We start from the raw sequence: 20471 nt of genomic DNA, 5'->3' as shown, positions 1-20471 counted from the left end.
TCAGGAAGTGGTGCGCCGCCGCCGCCGCCGCCGTAGGGCAGCCGGTGCAGCAGGTCGGCCAGGTGCGCCGTCAGCCAGCCGTCCGGCAGCGTCGCCTGCGCCGTCTTCAGCAGCGTGTGCACGTCGCCGTCCACCACGGCGTGCAGCATGGCGTCCAGCGCCGAGTGCTGCCTGGCGCCGCCGAACACCTCGATGCTGTCCTCGGCCGCGTCCCTGCCGGCGGGACGGCGGCGCCGTCACGGCGGGGGTGGTGGCGGCGAGATGTCGGGGCCGGCACGTCCCGTCAAAGGCGGCGGGCGTCAGTCCGATTACCGCCCAGTGCCGCAGTGGGAGCTTGCTTGTAATCGGGTGGCACGACGGTGGCAGCCGATGGGTGAGCGGAGCAAGTGATTCATTGACGAATGTGCTAAGCGTCACAAAAGAAGGTATCGTTTCCATCGCGTGGTGCATGATTTTCACGGGCTGGAGCAGTGGCCCGTGTGGTTCTAGGCTGTGTAGTGCGACACCTAGCACGCCTGTCAAAATGGCAAAGTTGCCGAAGTTATCACGCAAGTTCGCAACACACTTACTGTCGCACCTTCCGCATACGCTTCGGGGTAATGTGTTGCGTGCACACCGATCGCACAGGCTTGTTAGCCGCGGTACATTGGCCCTGCGGCTGGGCTGGCCGCGTAAGCCGTCGCTCGGCAGCAGGCTGGCACCGCAGCTGGACCCCTGCCGGGTGTCGCCTCCAGCCTCCGGCACAAGACGCGCCACCCTCCGAACTTTATCCGCCCGACCGAGGGCACCGGCCTTCACAAGCAACGACATTTCCCAGGTAACCAACACGGCCGACGGTCGCTGGCAGGCAAAACGTGTTGGCAAATGAAACGGCGACATGACGCTATCACTGAACGCCATGTCATCGCTAACAGCATGCGAATCCCACACGACCGTTGACTCTTAGTGCGCCCTCGCGCCCGAACGCCCCAGCTTGGACTGGCCGTCGTACCGTACCGCACCGCACCTGAGGTCGGAGATGCCCACCCAGGGCCGGGAGTACAGGGTGTAGGACACCATGAGGTGGTACCAGGAACCCATCTGCTTGTACAGGTCCTCGAAGGTCGGAGCGTCGCCGCAGAGAATCTGCCGGCACACCGACGCCAGGAGTTAGCCAATACAACGCCTGGTGAGCGTCATCTCCAGCCCAGGTACGAGTGAATCGCTCCCAGCAAGGAGTGCGCACACGCCTAACTCACATGAACAAATCCTCCTGTTCACGACTACACCATTTCTGCCAAGCCCTGATCGATCCCAATGCTAACGCCGAACCAAGACCGCCCATCTCCCGTCCCTTCCCCCCCCCCCCCCCCCGTGCGCCTCCGCCCGGTCACCTTGACCAGCGTCTGGAGGCGAGGGCTGAAGCCGAACTCGCCGTCCTCCAGGCGGCGGATGCACTGCTCCTGCCAGCCGCGCCAGCGTAGTTCGAAGCCGGCCACGCTCGCCTCGCCGCCCGCCGGCGTCTTGCGCAGCAGCTCGTCGGCGCTGACGAACGGCTCCGTGCCGAAGCTGCCGTGCAGGCGCAGCAGCTTCCGCGCCGCGTCCTGCCGCCCCTGCAGCACGAAGCCGTATACCTGGCCGGCGGCGGCCGGCGGTCAGCGGCCGTCCACGCCCAGCGCTGGACCGCCGAGACGGGGAGCGCACGCGGCCGGCCTGCGCGCGGCCGTCGGCACACGGCGCGGAGCCGGGAGGGGCTGGCAGGCCTGGGGAGGAAGACGCGACAGCTCACGTGCGTACGCTCGGACGCAGCCCCAGCTGCGTTACGGGCGAGTGCGCACCGGCGGTGCCCCGTGTGTCAGTTCAACTGGGACCTGTGGACGTGCGGCTAGCGGTTCCGCGTGTAGAGTGTGGCCAATGCTGGCCGGTCCCGGGACCCGCCGGCGCGGTGCAGTCTGGTGACCGTATCTGGTCCCCGGGTCAACAGGCCCGCCCCGACCCCAAGCCACGCAATGGTGGCGACGATTACCTGCCGATTTGACCTGACCTAGCTGCGCGGTTTGACACGATTACTTGCCGATTTGGACCTGACCTAGCTGCGCGGTTTGACACCACTTTCGGGCGCAAGACGGGACTTTGGCGAGGTTGCCGCAAAACATGTCCAAAATGCCGTACAAAATGTCACCCTGACAGCCTATGTGCTTCAACTAATTTCCGCTGAATTCTTTTCGGTAATCGTTTCGCAGGTGGTGTGCACGTCAACATCTCCACAAAAACTAGTACGTAGTGTTCCAGCACACCGGCGGCGGTACAGCATACCGGAGCTCCCGGGGATGTGCTAGGCATCATTTCATGGAGCAGCATCATACTTAGCCAGCTTGTAACGTTTGGGTGCTTTCCACGGCACGCGATTCTTGTTCGGCGGATAATAGCCGAAACCTTCAGGCACCGTCGGGTAGTTCACAGGGCCTCCTGCAGGTCGTGCAACAGCAGTATTCATTTAAAGAGCGCTGCAATAGTTACGGAAGCAGCGCTGCCTACCGTAACGCCGCCCCACTGCTGTTATTTACTGAGCCATGGACAAAGGCCCGACGCAATTTACGAGGGTATCAACACGATGCAAATGGAGGGGATTCTTTTAATCCTTTTGCCACCACCCCCCCCCCCCCCCTCCAGCCCTTTTACTTATCTTGTAAAGGAAACAACACTCTTGCAACTGGACTCTTGGGACGCAATGGTTACCATTTGACGGAACAGCTTCGTATCAAGCCAATTTGTAACATTTAGGCGTCGGCTATAGCATACAAAGTGTGGAACAGATCTCATACGACCTTTCGAGAGCTGGTCCCTACATTGCCCCGTAAAAACACAAAGTTAGCGCAATGTGCTCACCACCGGAATGTTTTAATCACATAAATAATAGTGTTCGTGTAAGAGTAAAGTAAGGTACGGAGCCCGCGCGTTACATCATGTCCTAATACACTTAAAAGCACAGTCATCAGGTATCCAAAACAACCGTATGCTAGTCATCCACTTCAGCATTCTTAAAAACATGGCGACCGCCCGATAGCAGTGAGCGTGCAAAAACGCAGCCGACGCTAACTATCGACTTCAAGAAACATGTGACGTTTCACGCCCCAGTGCCCCCGTCAGAGGATCAATGTCAGCAGCGACAGCAAAGCAGCCAGCAGCCGGCCACCGGTAACAGCGAACACGCTCGGTGTGATATATCGCACATCAATACCGGAATCACGTGGCGCGTGCCGTGCTCCAGTAACCTTGCCAGCACGGATTGCGTGCCATGATCGTATCGGCAGGAATAAGCACCGAAATGAAAAAAATGAGTTGATTGCAAACTAGTGAGAGGCATGAAAGTCGAAGCAGAAAATGACTGCATGAAAAATATACGTTTATCCCAGCCAAGCCCAGCCTGACCCAAACTGAGCTCCGTTAACTTGATTATTCCACATCAATTTTATACACCGTGCAGGCGCAGCAGTGCAGGCAAGATATTTTGCATGTTTCCATACTCCGGCTAGCACGTACCGTGTTCCAGTACTCGGGGTGGCTCTCTGGCACCTCTGCCTCGGTGACGTGGGCGGCGGCCCTGTCGAACTGTGTGGCGTGCTGGCGCACCCAGTCCAGCAGCTGGTACAGCACCACACCCCCTGGGCGGCAGCGTCCAGCCGGTCAGCCCACATCACAGGCGGCGGCACGCGCGCTAAACGGAAAGCGAGGCTACAAGCTGCTCAAGTTGCAATGTTGCAGGCAAGTGACACCTGATTAACGTACACTTTGTTTGCAAACGCCCTGCAATCTATGCAGCACATTTCAGCACCGCATTCGCCAAATATTGCGTGGAACTGGCGTCAGTGCGTACCCGTGAGTCGCATCGGTGTGGCCTATATGACTCACGAGTGAATATTGTCCCTAGACAGCGTCAAGGCCGGGCCAAGATACTGAAGTTCAAAACTGTCTTACTGCTCAGGCAGACTTAGCCCGCCTGCGGCTTCGCTCGTTAACAAAGGTCTCACGGGCGCTTCAGCTGCATGTTATGCGCGCTTCGGCTTGTGGCTACACCGATATACCCGAGCCAAATCCGGACAAACAGCCCTGCATCGCCTCGGGGATGAGACATTAACTTCGGCCCCAGGTGAGCACCTCGCTTCTTTTCGATGAGGAGGATCTCGCAGAGGTGCCAGATCATCTCCATGCTGTCCAGGAGCTGACGCTGCATCTCCGCATCGGCCGCGTCCGTCGCCGACACCGTCTCCATGCTGGCCCGCAGACACGACCTGAGGCAGGATGCGGCGTTCACCAGCCCCGACCGGACAGGCTCCCGCCCATACACAGGACCGCGCTGCGCCTGGGATACGACAATGCCATCCGAGGCAAGGGAGGACGACACTTACACTGGGCCTGCGACAGACCACGCCGCAACCCCTGATAGCGGAGGGGGAGGATCGTTCGCAAGCAGGACTGCCCAAGACACAGGGTGCAGCGAAGTCCGCCCGCTGACAGAAACCGGCCGCAGCAACGTCTATCAACCCGACATAAAGGGGTTTGACCATCGATAACACCTGACGCAGGGCATGGCTGTTACCCGAGAGGGACTGGGTCTGGCCCGCACGGAGCTGACAGCGAAAAACAAAACTGCCGTTGGATATTAGGGGGAGGGAGGGGGAAGCAAAGGATGTTATACGACACAATACGACTGTGACTCGGTAATTCAGTATGGGTGGCAGCGGCTCGGGGGATACTCAACACATCATTTCAACAGCACGCACGTATGCTGCCCGCGCGTCAGTTAGTCGTGGCCTACAGGACTAGATACCCCACGGAGCGTACTGTAGTGTTGTGCGCGTAAATACATCTTGCTGTTAACTCCAAAACGCATTTGATATTTGTCGCGGGTCGCAGCAATGTTTGGGGCCATTCGAACGAAAGCCAACACTTACAGACCTTCATTTTCAGGTCAAGTAGTCACGTAGGCGATCCCTTTCAAGTGAGGCATTAAACACGTCAAGTACCACGAAAATGTGCTGGAATGATAAGGGAAGCTATTGCTCTTTTGTGCCACTATGGAACGCAGAAACACGGCATGAATACTACAGTGCGCCGGCCGGGCGGGGCGCTGACACTGTAGATTAGCCGTGTGAATATTACAGTGCGCCGGCTGGGCGGGACACTGACACGCACCTGAACACTGGCCGGGTGAATACTTCAACGCGCCGGCTGAGCGGGGCACCGACACCCACCTGTAGCGCCGACTGAGCTTCAGAAGGCTCTGGCGCAGCGCCCGTCTCGTCGCCAGTTAGCTCAAACGCCTGCGCGTCCAAGAACACGCCGGCCGACTCGTTGGCCAGCTGCCGCCACCAGGCGGGGAACTGGCCGCTGCTCCAGAACACCTCGCGCACGCAGGTGCCGCCCTGGGCCACGTCTGAAATCAGACGGCGCTCCGGTGAGACGCGGTCGGGCTGCGATGTCCATCGAGCAGCATACGAATGGAGGACTGGCGCAGCAGGACTACAGAAAGCCCTATCAGGATCGGCTTCGCTGGGCTCCTGCTACCAGCAACTATCCATCTCAACTGTGGGGGTTGAGGAGTTCATAACAGCCGCCAGTGGAAGGTGACAGGATTCACATTCCCAAAAATCTGAATTTTAGGCCCTGCATTTTTTCGCAGTACCACGCAAACACAAATGTGCTGAATCCCCACGAATTCCGCCCATGCCGAGGTTTATGAGTCTCCATATTTGCAGTGCAGTTGTAGTGACACTTGCGTAAGCAGTGCGCACAGGGCGCGCCTAACTCCAGGTCACCCAGCGATGTACGACGTCAAAGAAACGTCACATAAGTTTATCTTCACAATGGCCATTAACGCCTTCGTGTCTGAAGTACGTCTGCAGGACTTGTCGCATCAACGGACACCAGTTAGCTCTCAATAAACTCCACGCAATAAATGCAAGTCTCGATCACGAACAGCACCATAATACAGGCGTTTGCACAAATCTACCAGTTACGAAGAACATGAGGTTTGAATCCAATAACTTAGAAATAGCGCCCTAGCCGAGCAAGCAAGTGCAAATAACGAATGTGCTATCAAGACAAAAGCATACAAGAACACGAGGAGAAAGGACCAAAACACGCGCACATAGCAATGGTCGGTTTTTTACATGCATAGATTAACCAGCCACCTTGCGGCGAGTGAGTTTGAGTACTGCAGGCGAGCCAGCCCGTCCGCTACAGTGGCAATTCTGGCACGGCCAGTCTGACAACGGCTCTGACGTCATAAAAAGTCATATCGTAATGAAACGATGATGTATTGAGCAGAATATGAACTGAATTGTAAAATTTTGTTATCCAGACGTCTTTTGCGCTAAATACTTTACCAAAAGTTTCAAGTGGGCTTTTTCATCATAACTGATGTTTGCCTCGATATCTTCAAATGTGCAACATTTCTTTAAACCAAACAAACGTCACGTAACATACGGAAGCAAAAAGTTATGTTACATTTGTTAAGTTAAACTGTGCCACGTTTGTTCAACTGGTTGTGTAGATTGGGTTCTTCAGGTATCATGACATCTGCGACCCCGCTGGGCCAAGCCTCAATCTTACAGCCAACACGTTCCCCACCTATTACTAAAGTACGCAGCTATCAGAAGCGTTGACGTGCTCGTTTAGAGGCACACGAACGGACACGTTCAGTAGACAGATTGCTTGAATTTGTTCGAATGAGAAATATCATCTACAGCGGCGTGATACCTCAAACACTGCCCAACAGCTGGATTGTGTGGAAAGCGAGACATGAAGATGTATGTAAACTTTTAACTGAAAATCCACTTCGTCATGAAAATGTTCAAAACCAGGCCAGCACTATTAGAAGAATTTCACCATAGTTCAAGTAAGGTAGCCCACTGTTGAAAGAAGTTTAAATGAGACAAAAAGCAAGGTAGCCCACTGTTGAAAGAAGTTTAAAAAAGGGCAATGTACTGTTGAAAGGAGAAACAAGGCTTACCCGGCATCCTCGCTGGTAATAATTTGTTGGTGTATTATCTAAAGACATTGTGTTGGCCGTCCGAACGAACCGTCCGTCTCGGACCATTGAGCGATGCTCAGCACCGCTAATTTTCACAACGAATGTTTCTAAACGATTCATCGGAAAAGCACCCTTTCCCTGATCGCACTATACGTATTTTCTAGCGCACGACTGTTAGCCGTCTTCACCAGCACAGCAAGAAAAAAACCAAAAAAGGTGCAACTGCCAGCAAAGTATCAAGACGTTTAGGTACCATGTACCCCCTCCCCTCCCCCATCTCCACACACACTCCATACGTATTTTAGTATGCTTTTGACACGCGCTCGGGTGGAGGGTCAAATTGCCCCCCCCCCCCGATGATTTTCCGCAATGGTTTCCGAAGGGCGCGGCAAAGCCGCGCCAAATTTGACGTATTTGTAGAATGGCAGGGAATATATATATATATATATATATATTATATGTATATATATATATACCTATATAATATATATATATATCTATATATATATATATATATATATGCACAAAGAAAAGGCCAGAATTCACCACTGACCTAAAATGACCCAGGTCAACGTTTTGTTTTAGGAACATGCGGACACTTAACTGAATGTGACTATCCCATTCGATACAGTTTTTCAGTTCACCATGCAATGTTCATTCCACGCGATTTGCATTCAGCAAGGTCGGTTGGCGCTGCAATAGTCCATGATCACTGCCACAACACTGTTTTTGTCACGTGATCTTCAGTCGGTTCAATTTGACTTGAGTCTATATCGATGTAAAATCTGAACCTTTGTTACGTTGCTAGTCCATTTGTGTCGATGGTCAATTTGAGATTGCGGAATCAATTCCAGCCCAAGTCGAAAGGAAATTCCAAAACCTGAACCTTAGGCACCATCGTATAAGTTAAAGGTCACTAGTGTTTGAATCAAGCCATTACTCTACGTCAGTTGTCTGTTGACATTCCTGTAATCCAGGGATTCAAAATGAGCATGAAAAACTGTCCCATAATCCTAGTTCTCCAGTAATGTGGCAGTTAGGTTTGAACTTTGATATGATCTTCATACCTGACCTGAGTTCAAGTGAATTGGCCATAATCTTAATTGCAATTGTTGAGGAACCATCTCAAGCGTGTATGGCTTCGCCTAACACTTGTATCACTTGTAAAACCCGACTGGACGATCCCATAGGAACTGCCACCATTGACAGCCATAGCCTGGACTAAGCCTACTACAGGTCAGCTGCCTTATGAGGCATATCATTTTGGCATGCCAAGAGATGGACTTTTCAGGTGCCTTCAGCTGTACAATGTCTGTTGCAGTGTGGCTACACCATTCAAGAGTTATTTTTAAAATATTCAGGGTCAAATTGATCCTCCACACCTGTCTGTTTAACACCTTACAAGACATCCAATCATCATGCAGAAGGTTAAATGAATGCAGACTTGGTAACACATCTATGCTACAATATGCAGAGAACTAACTCACAGAAGAATGGGGCTTAACAGATGCTGTAAAAGGCATATCCAATGCTCTTGTGGAATATTCACTAGATGCATGCTTAGTAACATGTCTAAGTCCATTCAAAATACAATGAAGATTACCAGACTTCTCCATGGCTCCAGTTTTGGCTCCATAGTCAACCGCATGAAGGACAGCATTGTTGTCACAGCCAAGAACCACATTCATGCTTGCATGTCGGGAGCCTGGGATGTTCACCACCTGAAAATGTTTGGTGTGTTACTTACTGAATAAACTGTATCAGACAAGCAACCTTTCATCTGTTGCACTAGTGTTAGAAGTGATGAGGCTTCAAGGCTATGTGAACAGTGGTTGTTTGTGCCCAGAATTGTCTCATCAAAAAGACTTCTATACCTCATGTTGTTTCACACCCTCATTGCACATCAAAATACCAGAAAACTACTCCCACTGCCAGTTTTTGGGGGACAACTGTGATTGGTCACACAACAACTGCCTGTGACTGTTGAGACCTGTAGTTAGTTGGTTTCTTCAAGCATGTCCAACTAATCATGACTTACTATGCACATATGCCACTACTACTCACACAAGGAAGTAAATCATCTTCATCCATGGTGCCACTTTTCAAGGTGATGCAGCTCAGCAGCTATATGCAAAGGTACTAGTGATATTTTCTTCTCCTATGTATCCCTGAAAACAATAACCATAATCAACTGGGTTCTACCACAAACAAACAAGTGTTGTCACCCAAAATGTGAACACTACACTGGAATCATTCAGGGGGTAAGACAATTCACCAGTATTATTGTGACAATCTCCATCTAATCTTTGAACCATTAGGCAGCCATGCAGCATGACCCTTATTTCATTTTGGTATTACCACTGCATGCTCTCAAATTTGTGGTAGTCTCTCACCTAGCTGGGAGCACTGAGGTATGCTGCACACGTGGTGGTGAAATTATGAACATAATTCTGTCACAACAACATACATGTTCAAGGCCGCCAGCGTTTTTTGGCTGGCATTCACATCATGGATAACTTGCATGCTGAGAAAGGAGAGCTTTCGAATGGATGTAAAGCACGCAGATTTAAGGGAGGTACTTCATCAGTCAGACACCTGCCAGAAGCTCTTAACTCTCAACAGTGCTATTCTATATTCGATCGGACCACTCACCGTCGATTGTCCAGCAGCAGATTGTGGAGTCTCAGACCATTGTCTGGAGCGGTGCAAACCGATCGAGCAGCCGCGATTCCAACGAATTCCGATGCAGATTATCTCCATTGGTGATGTTTGTCGCCAAAGCGCAGCTTATGTCCCTTTTTGAAAGTTGCGGCTAGTTTCACGAACTTTTTGTTTGTGGGCATCGAAATTTTGATGATGGAAAGACAGCCGAAAATAATGACAGTGAACCACGAAAAGAGAAGATCAAGCTTATTTAAAACTGATTGGCAGAAAAAAGATCTGTTTGGTCCTTTTTATACTGCTCAGTTTACTACATTTCGTTCTTTAATACTAGGCCACTGTTAATAGGAATTACCGAATCCCGCTGTCCAAAACAATAACTGATCAGACAACTGGGACACAAGTGTCGATTTGTGCTGTTTTGGGTAGACCATTGTTCTACCCAATGCCAATTCTTCCCTGCGGTGACTCCCCCAACCTTTTAGGCATTGCGTTAAGCTAGAAAGAACAAATAAAATGAGCAATGCGATCTCACGTTCAGTTGAGTGATGCCGACTGAGGTAACCACATTTTAAAGCTTTGCTCTCGTACCGTCATAACTACTTGAGTATTTTCTGTTCTTCCTACATGCTAGATGCACGTAATGACACTCTTGATACGGCTTATGGGCACTGGTCTGTATTTTGTGCTATGGTCTGAGCGTTTTGGCATTATTCAACGATGCTATGAGTTCTACGCATTGCAGAAAGCTGGGTCAATTGGTCACAACGTGCTACTGGAACGCGAAAACAAACTGGTGGAATAAATATGCCCAAAAGCCTGACCAAGATGACAGTTGTCTATGCTCGGAAGAGCCATTGAGGTATGCTGACCTTCATTCTGGCATGAATATTTAATGGAAAAGGTACGCAGACCCCACGGTCAACACCAGCCGGCTAAACCCATAGCGATAATCGTCCAACAATGATCACCAAAGTAGCACTACCCACGTCTTACATGCAAACATGAGTGCTTCGCTACAGCCTACACCTCGCCTTGCCGCTACCAGCCGGGGGTTTCGATGGCAGCCTTTAAGAGCCGCGCACATCAACTTAACCCCTTTTCTCCCCGTGCAACAACGTTCGAAGTCACATCACATCTATCCTACGTTGATTCCCGAAACCTGGTTTCGACAATCGCCGTCAAGGTACATGATAATGATGCCCTACGACAATATCTTCCTTTGAGGCAGGTCGAGGACACGCATAACAGCTGGATTGTAATTCCCTATTCAAGGGGGTGGGGGGCGGGCTTAAACATCATAACGCTGGGATCAAAGGGGGCCAACTCCAGAAACAGTCTCTTAGTGTATTTTGGGCTAGGTTTTCCCCACTCAGCCCCATCCTTCCTATTTTGCGAAACTACGACGCTGTGGAGGAGGCCTAACGAGCGTGATGCGCGACAGATTCGCCACCGGATTACTCACGCGTTAGGTGTGGGACTGAGGACCTATTTCCCAGGCAGGGACAAGATTACGGCCCGCGATTTACATTGGCCGGGGCCAGTACCGCAGGCAAGGGGTCATAGGGGGTACGTGCCCCCTATGACCCCCTCCCCTCCCTCTACCGTTTGAGGACCCCCCCCCCCCCCCAGGGGGGGGGAGTGTCTCAGTCGGCCAGAGATCACGACCGCCGAACGGTTGGCTCCCTGTCAGTCTGAACTCTGGGGGAACATTTCTCAAGCAAAAGGAGGGTTAGGGGCCACGATTTGCAGTGGTTTCGGCCCCTGAAACAATGGCTTAGGCCCCTGTGTCGGTGAGGGACTCACAGCGCCTAACAAAGAGTCATATGCTGGTTTGTGGCCCCGAGTTGCTCACGGGCTTTGCTTGAATGGCCCCAGGGACCAAAGATCAAGGACCGATTGAAAGGCCCATCGTCCTTTTGAGGTGAGGTCACGGCCCCAAAGGACCGGTCGTTTGTTACATTAAGGATGCCTTTCTGTCTGTAAAGCCGTGACCCCAAATGTTGGTCAGAGGGCCTCTTGCATCGATTGGGAACCGCTGGGACAGTGCGGCCTCTGTTTCGGCCAGAGATCACCAACACCGGACAGTCGGCTGCGTGTCGTCTGAGCCTTGGGAACCCATTTCTCAAGCACGAGCCATGGATGAGGCTGAGATTTGCATGATTCAGGCGTCTGATATCTGGGGGTGTCGGTCGGGGACCTGTAGTGCCTAGCAGGAATCCTGTGGTGGCAAGTCGCCCAAAGTCGGTCCGGGGAACATTTGCTCAACAGGGACGGGGCAGGACCCCGAATGACAGAGGGCCTCCTGCGTTGATCGGGCCTTCGGATAATGAAAGTAAACATACGAGCACATGATGGGTGCTCACATTGAGACAATGGAAGGGTCCTGTGCCAGCCAGGGTCCCCAGCACCGAACGGTGGGCCCTACAACCCATTTCTAGCATGGGCCCGTTAAGCCGAACTGGTGTCTATGTGTCGATTATTGAACCACCTGCAGCGATCAGGGATGTTGTTGCGTCAGTGAGGGTTCCTGCGTCAATGAGGGGCCAACTGCGCGGGTCAGAAGATCTCCCGCGACAGGACAGGGGGGGGGGGGGGAGACCAATGTGATATGAGGTATTCCTCTAAGGGCCCCCGAATCGACCAAGGGACCCCACACTGTGTCGCAAGAATGGCAGGCGGAAGGCACTCCACGTTGGAACGGAATGGCCCTTCAGCCCTTGACCGGGAACAATATGTACCCTCTAGTGTTCTACTCATGGGGACGCCTGCCCGCAACAATATTGAGGGCCTCATTAGTGTTCAACAGAGTGGATCGGAACGAGTTCAAAAACGAGTGAGATCATCCCATGTTCGCCTGAGAGCAATAACTTTGTGCGCAGAGTTCATCAGCCAAACCAATTACACTAAAAGGTTTGAGCCTGCGCGTCCGAAACCTCGGGAGCAGGGACAACGATGTTCTGGGTACTCTGAAAAACCGAACGACGTTAACCAATGCAAGTAACGCCATACAGCGGGCACTGAACGCGCAAGAACGACCACCGTGAAGTAACGGTTCTGAATGTCTTTCAAAATTAAGTCGCACCGCTCAAGGAGTAGACTGGGCGTATCTTTTCAACTATAAGATTTTCCCCTGGACAGATAATCTGCCAAAGCAGCACAAAAAAACATATACTCCTCCAGTTCCACCACCAGATTCCGGCGCCACTTCACGGTGCTGTGAAGCCTGGTCCGTGATTATCACCAATCTAAAAATCGCGTGGGTAAAATGTACGCACGGGCTATCTTCTACATGTACGATTTGTTGTCATGAAGTGTTCAAAGGCGCTTTCAGATGCGTCATCATTTTCGCCCACTCATTGACCACGGGGTAATATTAGTCACGGGGTCGATGCCGCGCGGCCTATGAAGACTGCAACGCCTGACGTCGAGGTCCTAGCTGCTAAGGTTTGCGAGCGCGGAGGTTGGAAGCTACGTTACATAAGTTGCGTCTCTAACTGATTCTGATTGAATGTTGAACATTTTCAGGCAAACATGGCTTGGCCATGTTAACACAAATTGTTGACCAATTTCGATTGACAATCTTCTTTCTCGGGGTCCGTAATACCCCTGTAGAATCCAGATAAAATGCTGGTGGAGCTTCTGAGCTCGATCACTTCAAAAAGAATTTACCGGACCACTGCAAAATGGGGGGGGGGGGGGGGGCGATTTACTTCACGCAATTGTTCAACGCATGGTTTTCTTCACTTCATTGATTATGCAGTGCCGATAGAATTTATCTGGCTGTGGCTTCTGGCTTCTATTCCAGTTAAAGAAGGAAAAATTAAAAATGGGAAATGGGCGCGTGTCCTTATAAAGAAATGGATCTTTTCCGGAGACTTCTTCGTTTTTATTTGGCGTCTTTCACTATCAGGGGGCCTTTGTCAGCCCTGTCCCGCTTTTTTGCCAAGACTCAGGCTACACGCCTGGCCGTGGCTCCTGTGCCAGTCAGGGGACCGCGGTGCCTGACACGGGTCCTGCGTTGGCAAAGAGCGCAAAGTCGGCCTAGGACAGTGTTCGAAGGGGCCTGAAGAGGAGATCGATGGGCCCCTTGACACCGACGATCGTGCCCCACTGCAGAACACCACGTGTTGCCTGTAGGTTGCGTTAAGTAGCCCGGCTCGCAGGGCCGGCCCATGGGATGCCAGTGAGAGGGCCTCTTACACCGATTGGGGGCACCGGGGACAAAGCGGGCCTCTTTTCGATCAGAGACCACCAAACCGAGCAGTCGGCTTTGTTTCGGTCTGAGCCCTTAGGCCCACCTGCCGAGCAGGGGCAAGGCCGGGACGCGCGATTTGCTTTGGCCGGGATCCCCTGAAGGAATAAGGGCCCTTTCTAGGTCAGGGGCCCACAGTGCTTAACAGAGGATCCTGTATCGGCAAAAGGCCCCGATTCGGCCTGGGTAACGATTTCTGAACAGGAGAGGGACGGCATTCCAAACGCCAGAGAGTCTCTTGCATTGGTCGGGGCCCTCTGACAAGGAGAGTGGAAGTTTACGATGAGGCTGAACTGAGGGTTCTCCATCCGAATTCAGCCAGGGATCTGTTATACCGATCTGGAGTCTGCAAATTATTTAACAACTGCAGTGATAAGGAATATTTCTGTATCTATGAATCAGTGACGGCCTTGCGTCTATCCATGGTCAAATGGCCGGCTCAGGGAGGGACAGTCTCCGGTGTCAGACAGGCGACCAATGTATGATTGATCATTCTAATGGGTTCCGTATCGACCAGGGCACTACCGTCTCTGCGTCGCCAGGATGGAGCCGGCAAGCACTCCGCGCAATAAAAGAATAGTCCTTCAGCTCCTGTGCGAAAAAAGGTGTCCCCTAGTGATCTACCCATCGGACGTCTTGCCCGGAAATGACAAGGGTTTCCTTGGTGCTTAATAGGGCGGATCAAGATGCGGTCAAAATGGAAGGGACGAACACAGACAAGGACGTCCATCCTTGTTCAGAATCACCATGTAAAACAAGGTACCTACAAGAGCATCGACAGAATGGCCTGTGCTGCAGGTTCCGTCAAACCGAGGGGAGTTGCCCCTGCAGCTGGCACTTGGCGTCGGGCACGTGGCGCGCGACAACAGCCGTCGTGAAATAATGGCTTAGAAGGTCTTTCAAAAGGAGCTTTTATCGTTGAAAAGTTAGACTGAGCGTATTGATCTTGAGGTCGTCCTCTAAACAGGAAAGCGGCGACAGCAACACACAAACAGATATTTTACCTTTCCTTGTTTAGCTTAAGCACCAAATTTCCGCACCGGTGCACCCATTCGCGGTGCAGTAAATGCTAATCAGTTCCTGTTATAAATCCCGGGGCGCAGTAGCAGGGGGAGGGGTGCAACTGCAGAGGAACAGGCACCCTAAGCCAGCCGGAATTGAATCGGTCCGTGTTCGAGTGTAAAGACGAATGGTAATGCTGGTAGACGATGGTAACTGAAGTGACAGACGTATGTGCAATTTACCGATCTCACGTGCCGGCAAATAACGTGTGCCGCTGTTATTAGGATTATAAAGACCGTTGGGAATAGAGGCTGGATGAAAAAACTTCGCGACCGTGTCGCTTTTTTGTGTTGCATTCTGTAGTGTTGCAACGCTGACTCCACATGCAAGCGTGCTTGGGCCTGCCCATAGAATACTTTTTAAACATATTTGCTCATTTGCGAGGCCTCCTTCGCTGGTCACGCCGGGCACCACTTCCCCTCCCTCACGCACGGCTACACTGTGTTAAGCGCAGCGTCCCAAAACGGTATCGTCCGTTTGACTCATAAGTGCACTTGACCTTAGCTTAATTAAGTATTTACTTAAGTATTTAAGGAACTTCCGTCCCTATACTTCTCTGTTTATCTCTTTTGCATCGCGCGACACAAATAACTTCATGCCACGTTCTTTTCATTTGGCCAAGCCAACGGCATACGGTATTAATGCTTTGAATCCTTTAAGCGTAAAATTTTAGCACGATTTGCAACCACACGTGTGCTTAACGTTATGCTGTCCAAATACGTGACTTAAAGTTGCCCTAGTACATAAGAAAACGAAATAAAAACTAAAATTGCCCTGTTACGCCTCGTCTATGGTCTACGATGTCTCTCCGCCTCAACGCGTAACTCTGTTTACAGACAGCCTCCTTGAGGCTATTTTGCTGACGCCGAAAGCCGTCATTGACTAGCCAGCCCACTGGAAGAACCTGTAATGTGTTGCCTCTAGATTGCGGCCACAGCACTAATGTCCACTCGGCTAATTAATTTCTGCACCGAGCAATGGCGACGTGACATGGGTGCCTTGTGACGCGTTTATTCGAGACGGGGTCGTTGCCACCTGTATTCAGCGCCTCCATGCAGCCTATGGTCGACAATAAACGTCCACGGTGACCGCGCACACAGATGGTGCGAGGCCGACTGGGCGCGGCCGCAGACCGACAGGACAGCTCGACGCGGCGGCAGCTGTCGGCGTCGGCGGCGGCCAGGCGGCGGTAGGTGGAACACCTGAACCCCACACCTATTTGACGAGTTCGGACGGCCGAGCGTGACAAGGTCAAGAGACTTCGTTCAAGCGGAGCTTTCAAGTTAATGCAGGGACTAACTGCCACATTTATTGCAGTTGCCAGCAGTTGAAGCAAGCCAGGGACAGCGACAGCTTCGGGAGTCAGGAATTAGACACCCATAGGCAAAGGAACGTTTCAAAGCGGGGGGGGGGGGAGGCTCAGAGTATGCTGTAAGCAAATTACTGGGAAGCGAGGCAGGCGACCGGGGAAAGAGAGGGGGGGGGGGGGGCTAGAGATGGAGGAACTGTCCGCTCTTAATTCACACAACACATTTGAGAAATAATTATCTGATGAATAGTAATCATGACTGCTGTGTTAGACATACATCTGCAGCCGTTTCCTATGAGGACACGATTTTATCTATTCGATTCATCTGGGACATTCGGTAAGTAAGGCTATCTATCTCCCTAAGCAAGTCCATTCCAACGTTGTTTTCTATAGGGCGGCAAAATTCCATGAGGAATTTCACTCAGGGTAGAGGTCAAAATACCACTTGGGCACAGGCTGGTCAGAATTTTGGGTGTAAATCAATGTGCCATAGTGCGCCAGAGTTTTCATGCACCTAGATCTCCCCGGCCGTTTGGAAGGGATAAGACTTGTCGCTACATTTAAGGTGCAAGCAATTCGGAAGCTTCAGATACAAATTTTCAAAAAAGTGACAAAAAAGACATCGGAGTTCTTTCCTTAAAAACAAGTGACATAATGACGGCCCCGCTTTCAGATATTCCTTCTCTGAGTCCTGCTCCAGTGCGCTGCCAGTGGCCGCCGCCCTGGACCGGCTGTCCCCCGCGTGACTGACTATGAGCTGATTGTATGCCCGCTTTGCTGCACATTTATGATCAGCAACACTACTGTACATCGAACACCTGCCAAAGTATCTAGTTCCAAATTATCTTTCCTTACACCACACCAAAACAGAAAACAACCGTTCTGGAAGCTGCCTGCCTTAGGCATGCATTGGCCCACCGGACATTCATTTGCCCCTCAACAAGGGTGGCACCACAAGTTTCTGAACAGGGTTGGAACCAGGTCGAAGGCCACCTTCAAAATTCGATGAAAAGAAACGGACGAGACATCAGTATTTAATAACAGTCGTTCCCGTAAATGATTATTGTCCTGCAAATACCTTACGCGTCTCGGGTTACAACACCGTAAGGGTAAAGTATGGGGGAGCCGGAACTGGAGATGAGGGTAGGGGCTAAGGCTCATAAATTTGGGAAAATTTAACATTGGTCCCTTGGAAGCTGACTGGAAAGAAATAATCCACTTGTCCTCCAAAAGCGGACGAACGTCCGCTGCTCCATGGGGGCGGAAACCTATCATCGCAGTGTCGTAGCTACTTCTCAGCACAGTTCTTATCATCTGGACCAGATAGCTACATGACATAGGAGGGTGAGAACGTGCGTATGTTCAGTGGCAAAAGTTTCGCAAGGTTTCAAAAGTTTTCATGCATTCTAACCCCGCAGCCACACCATGGCTTGGATCTCTGTTCCCAAAGTTTTTTGTTCGCTTATGGAATAATAATAACGGAGAGCAAATTTGACCACTTATTACGGTGTCGATGGAACATCCCAACGATACGCTGCTTTAGGATCACGAAGCTCACATGCTTCTTTCACGTCTGCACCACCACCGTTTATGATGCGGTCCTAAGCGCCGCCAAATGATTGATTTAATTTGATGCGCCTTTGCCGGCAAAAGCGGATATGCATGACATTCATCCATTGGACCCAGGAGAATGTGAGCATGAAACACACTGCTGCTGGGTTCATCCTCCTCTGCGTCACTACTAAGCAAAGCAAATTTTCGGCACCTGTCGCGCGTTGAAGCTACATTCAGCTGTGGGCAAACTGGCACGCAGTGTCATGAGAAGGCGATCAAGTTTGACAACATCAGGGATGGGCTCCCGCGCGTTTTGCCTCCCATTGCGAACAGCGGACAGGAGGAGAGGTGCAACTGTAGTCATTAGGGGGATAATTTACCCCTTGGCAAACGGGAAGGGGTGGCTCTCTCTTGCTCCTCTGGTGGCGCTGTCCCTGGGCGTCTCCGTAGGGTTGGAATATTCGGCTCCCGCGCGACCTGGAGCATTGAGGAGGTCACCGCGGGGAAATCCCCGGTCAAGCTTGGCTCACACCTCGTCTTCATGTCAAATCGAAAATAATCACACCAAAGCGGCTCAAAAGACGACTGCTGAAAGGCATTATGATAATGGACATTGATATACATTTAACAGCCGACTTCATCAAAATTGTCTCAAATTGTAATTTCTCGAGCACGGTAATTGGTGAACAAGACTTTATATCCTTGCCCTATCATGAATGGTATTCATATAAAACATGATTCAAGACGCGCAATCAGCAGAAAAAATCCATAAAACTGAAAGGCTCATCTGCTCGCGTTCTAAAGCTTCTGGAAAAACGTGACGGGAAAGCAGTGTTGGCACGCCATGTCAATTGACGGAAAGCGTTCAAAAATAGCAGTCGTGCCTGGGGGATTAAGGCTATGGTGTACTACCACGTTCACAACAACTCAATAACAGCTTTCACTTTCCCTTGAAAGGTCTGATATCCATATGCTGCAGGCACACAATAATCTAACCACCTCCTTACCCGGCTTTGAAATCGAGGCACGAAGGGCAATGAATGCTCTTGGCCAGCACAGGGGGACATCGCCCAGCAGTCTTCCGGAGTCCTAGTAGCATCGTGCTGGCATCGTACTAGCATTGTTTGCAGCAATGTATGTCTACCTAAGCGAGGTAACTTCATTATAGCAAAATTTGCGAATATTGCCTCTTAGCGAAAATATGTGCTAAGATTATGTTTTTTCCCCTAGCAGGCTTTTTATGATAGGGGCCTTCCTCCGTATTCAAAGGCAGAAAGGGACGAGTCCCCCGTCCCCCACCCACCCCGGTGGTGCCGCCCCGCCCCTCATTCAACGTGGACGACTTGATCTGCTTTTGTATGTGGGGAGGGTCGTTGCCAAATTCTTGCCAAGGAGGGCACAGGGTTTACAAAGGCCCCTGGTAATGAAAGTTTCCCCATATTAAAATTGCCCGATATAGTACCCTTACTTACGTGTGGCACATTTTTCATCGCTATATTGTTATTTTTACAGTGCAAACGGAACAGAGACAGAAATCAGAAGCTACAGCGAGGTCAGTTCTGTTTGTACCTTGAAGTGGATTAATTGCAGAAATCAGGCTTTGAACGCCTGCATAGAATAGATCACCGGCGCTCACACTTTTACAATGATTTGGGAGCTATTTCTAGAACGATAGTACTGAGAAGCTTTGCCAGACTTTTGTCTGAGTTCTTCAGAGATATTAGGATCCAAAGAATATAGATTGTAGATTGAAATGGGGTCCAACATTTGTATTCACATGGCGGACCCATTTTCGTCCTGAAATGTTTAACTCCTAAAATCTTTAGGTATAGCCCATTACTTATAAAAAATATTTAGCATGACTTTGAACATGAACGCTCGTAAATCTTATCACTAACCTCTACGTCCGGCGTTGCAGTCTCCGCAGGCCGCGCGGCACCAGCCCTGTGGTTCACATCAATTGGAAACCAACTGGCGAACCAAAAGGATGACGCATCTGAAAGAGGACTTTTGAATTCTGTGAGGCATAAACACATACGTTCAGAAAGTAATTCGGTCGTAGCTTTCATCTGTGCAATGTTTAAATTTATAAAAAGGACGGATCAGACCTTACAGCACCGCGAGGTGGTGCTGCAAGGGTTTACAGTTCCGCTCTGGTGGTGGAACTGGAAGGCTTAAGGTATAATCTCTATTTTTCGTGCCACTGAACTGGTAATTTAACCTGAGGATATCCTCTAAATTTGAAATGAAAGGAACGCCCCGGCCCAATTTTTGAATGGGATGAATTTATGTTAAAGACTTTCGGAAGCATTGTTTCCAAAACGGGCATTTTTGCGCACACGGCGCCCGTCGCCTGGTGGCTCCTAAGATTGTGGGCGTGCAGTGTCCAAAACTGTCTGATGTTATGTGTTTTACTAGTCGGTTCGATAAAAGAGGTGTCCTGTTCCAAGTTGTTGTGCCTCTGAACGGAAAGCATCCCTGAACCGCTTCGATTCAAACGTGTGGGAAATCAAACATCGGTCGTCCGTCAGCGTAGTCAGTGCTATGCGCAATCCAGGATGGTTGTACCTGCGTTTCTACTTGAGCTGGTTCTTTAATGATCATGTGGTTATACT

At 50.9% G+C, this 20471-nt stretch overlaps 1 protein-coding gene across 1 annotated transcript in view; it reads right to left on the bottom strand.

Moving 5' to 3' along the window:
• Positions 1 to 9750, bottom strand: part of LOC119111667 (nuclear pore complex protein Nup85-like) — an 11789-nt gene extending 2039 nt beyond the window's left edge. Inside the window, exons 1-9 of the mRNA XM_037235476.1 lie at positions 9668 to 9750; positions 9080 to 9183; positions 8619 to 8736; positions 5176 to 5416; positions 4138 to 4271; positions 3523 to 3644; positions 1374 to 1613; positions 1007 to 1125; positions 80 to 213 (exon numbers count right to left, since the gene is read on the bottom strand). Coding sequence (XP_037091371.1) covers positions 80 to 213; positions 1007 to 1125; positions 1374 to 1613; positions 3523 to 3644; positions 4138 to 4271; positions 5176 to 5416; positions 8619 to 8736; positions 9080 to 9106 — 1135 coding nt within the window. The 5' untranslated portion in view covers positions 9107 to 9183; positions 9668 to 9750. The remainder of the gene's footprint in view (positions 1 to 79; positions 214 to 1006; positions 1126 to 1373; positions 1614 to 3522; positions 3645 to 4137; positions 4272 to 5175; positions 5417 to 8618; positions 8737 to 9079; positions 9184 to 9667) is intronic.
• Between the last annotated feature and the right edge of the window lie 10721 nt (positions 9751 to 20471).

Source organism: Pollicipes pollicipes, unplaced genomic scaffold (assembly GCF_011947565.3).
Source record: "Pollicipes pollicipes isolate AB1234 unplaced genomic scaffold, Ppol_2.1 Scaffold_7261;HRSCAF=8764_pilon_pilon_pilon, whole genome shotgun sequence".
NCBI lineage: Eukaryota > Metazoa > Arthropoda > Thecostraca > Pollicipedomorpha > Pollicipedidae > Pollicipes > Pollicipes pollicipes.
The sequence above is the reverse complement of the archived record's forward strand: the minus strand, read 5'-3'. Positions and strand labels throughout refer to the sequence as shown.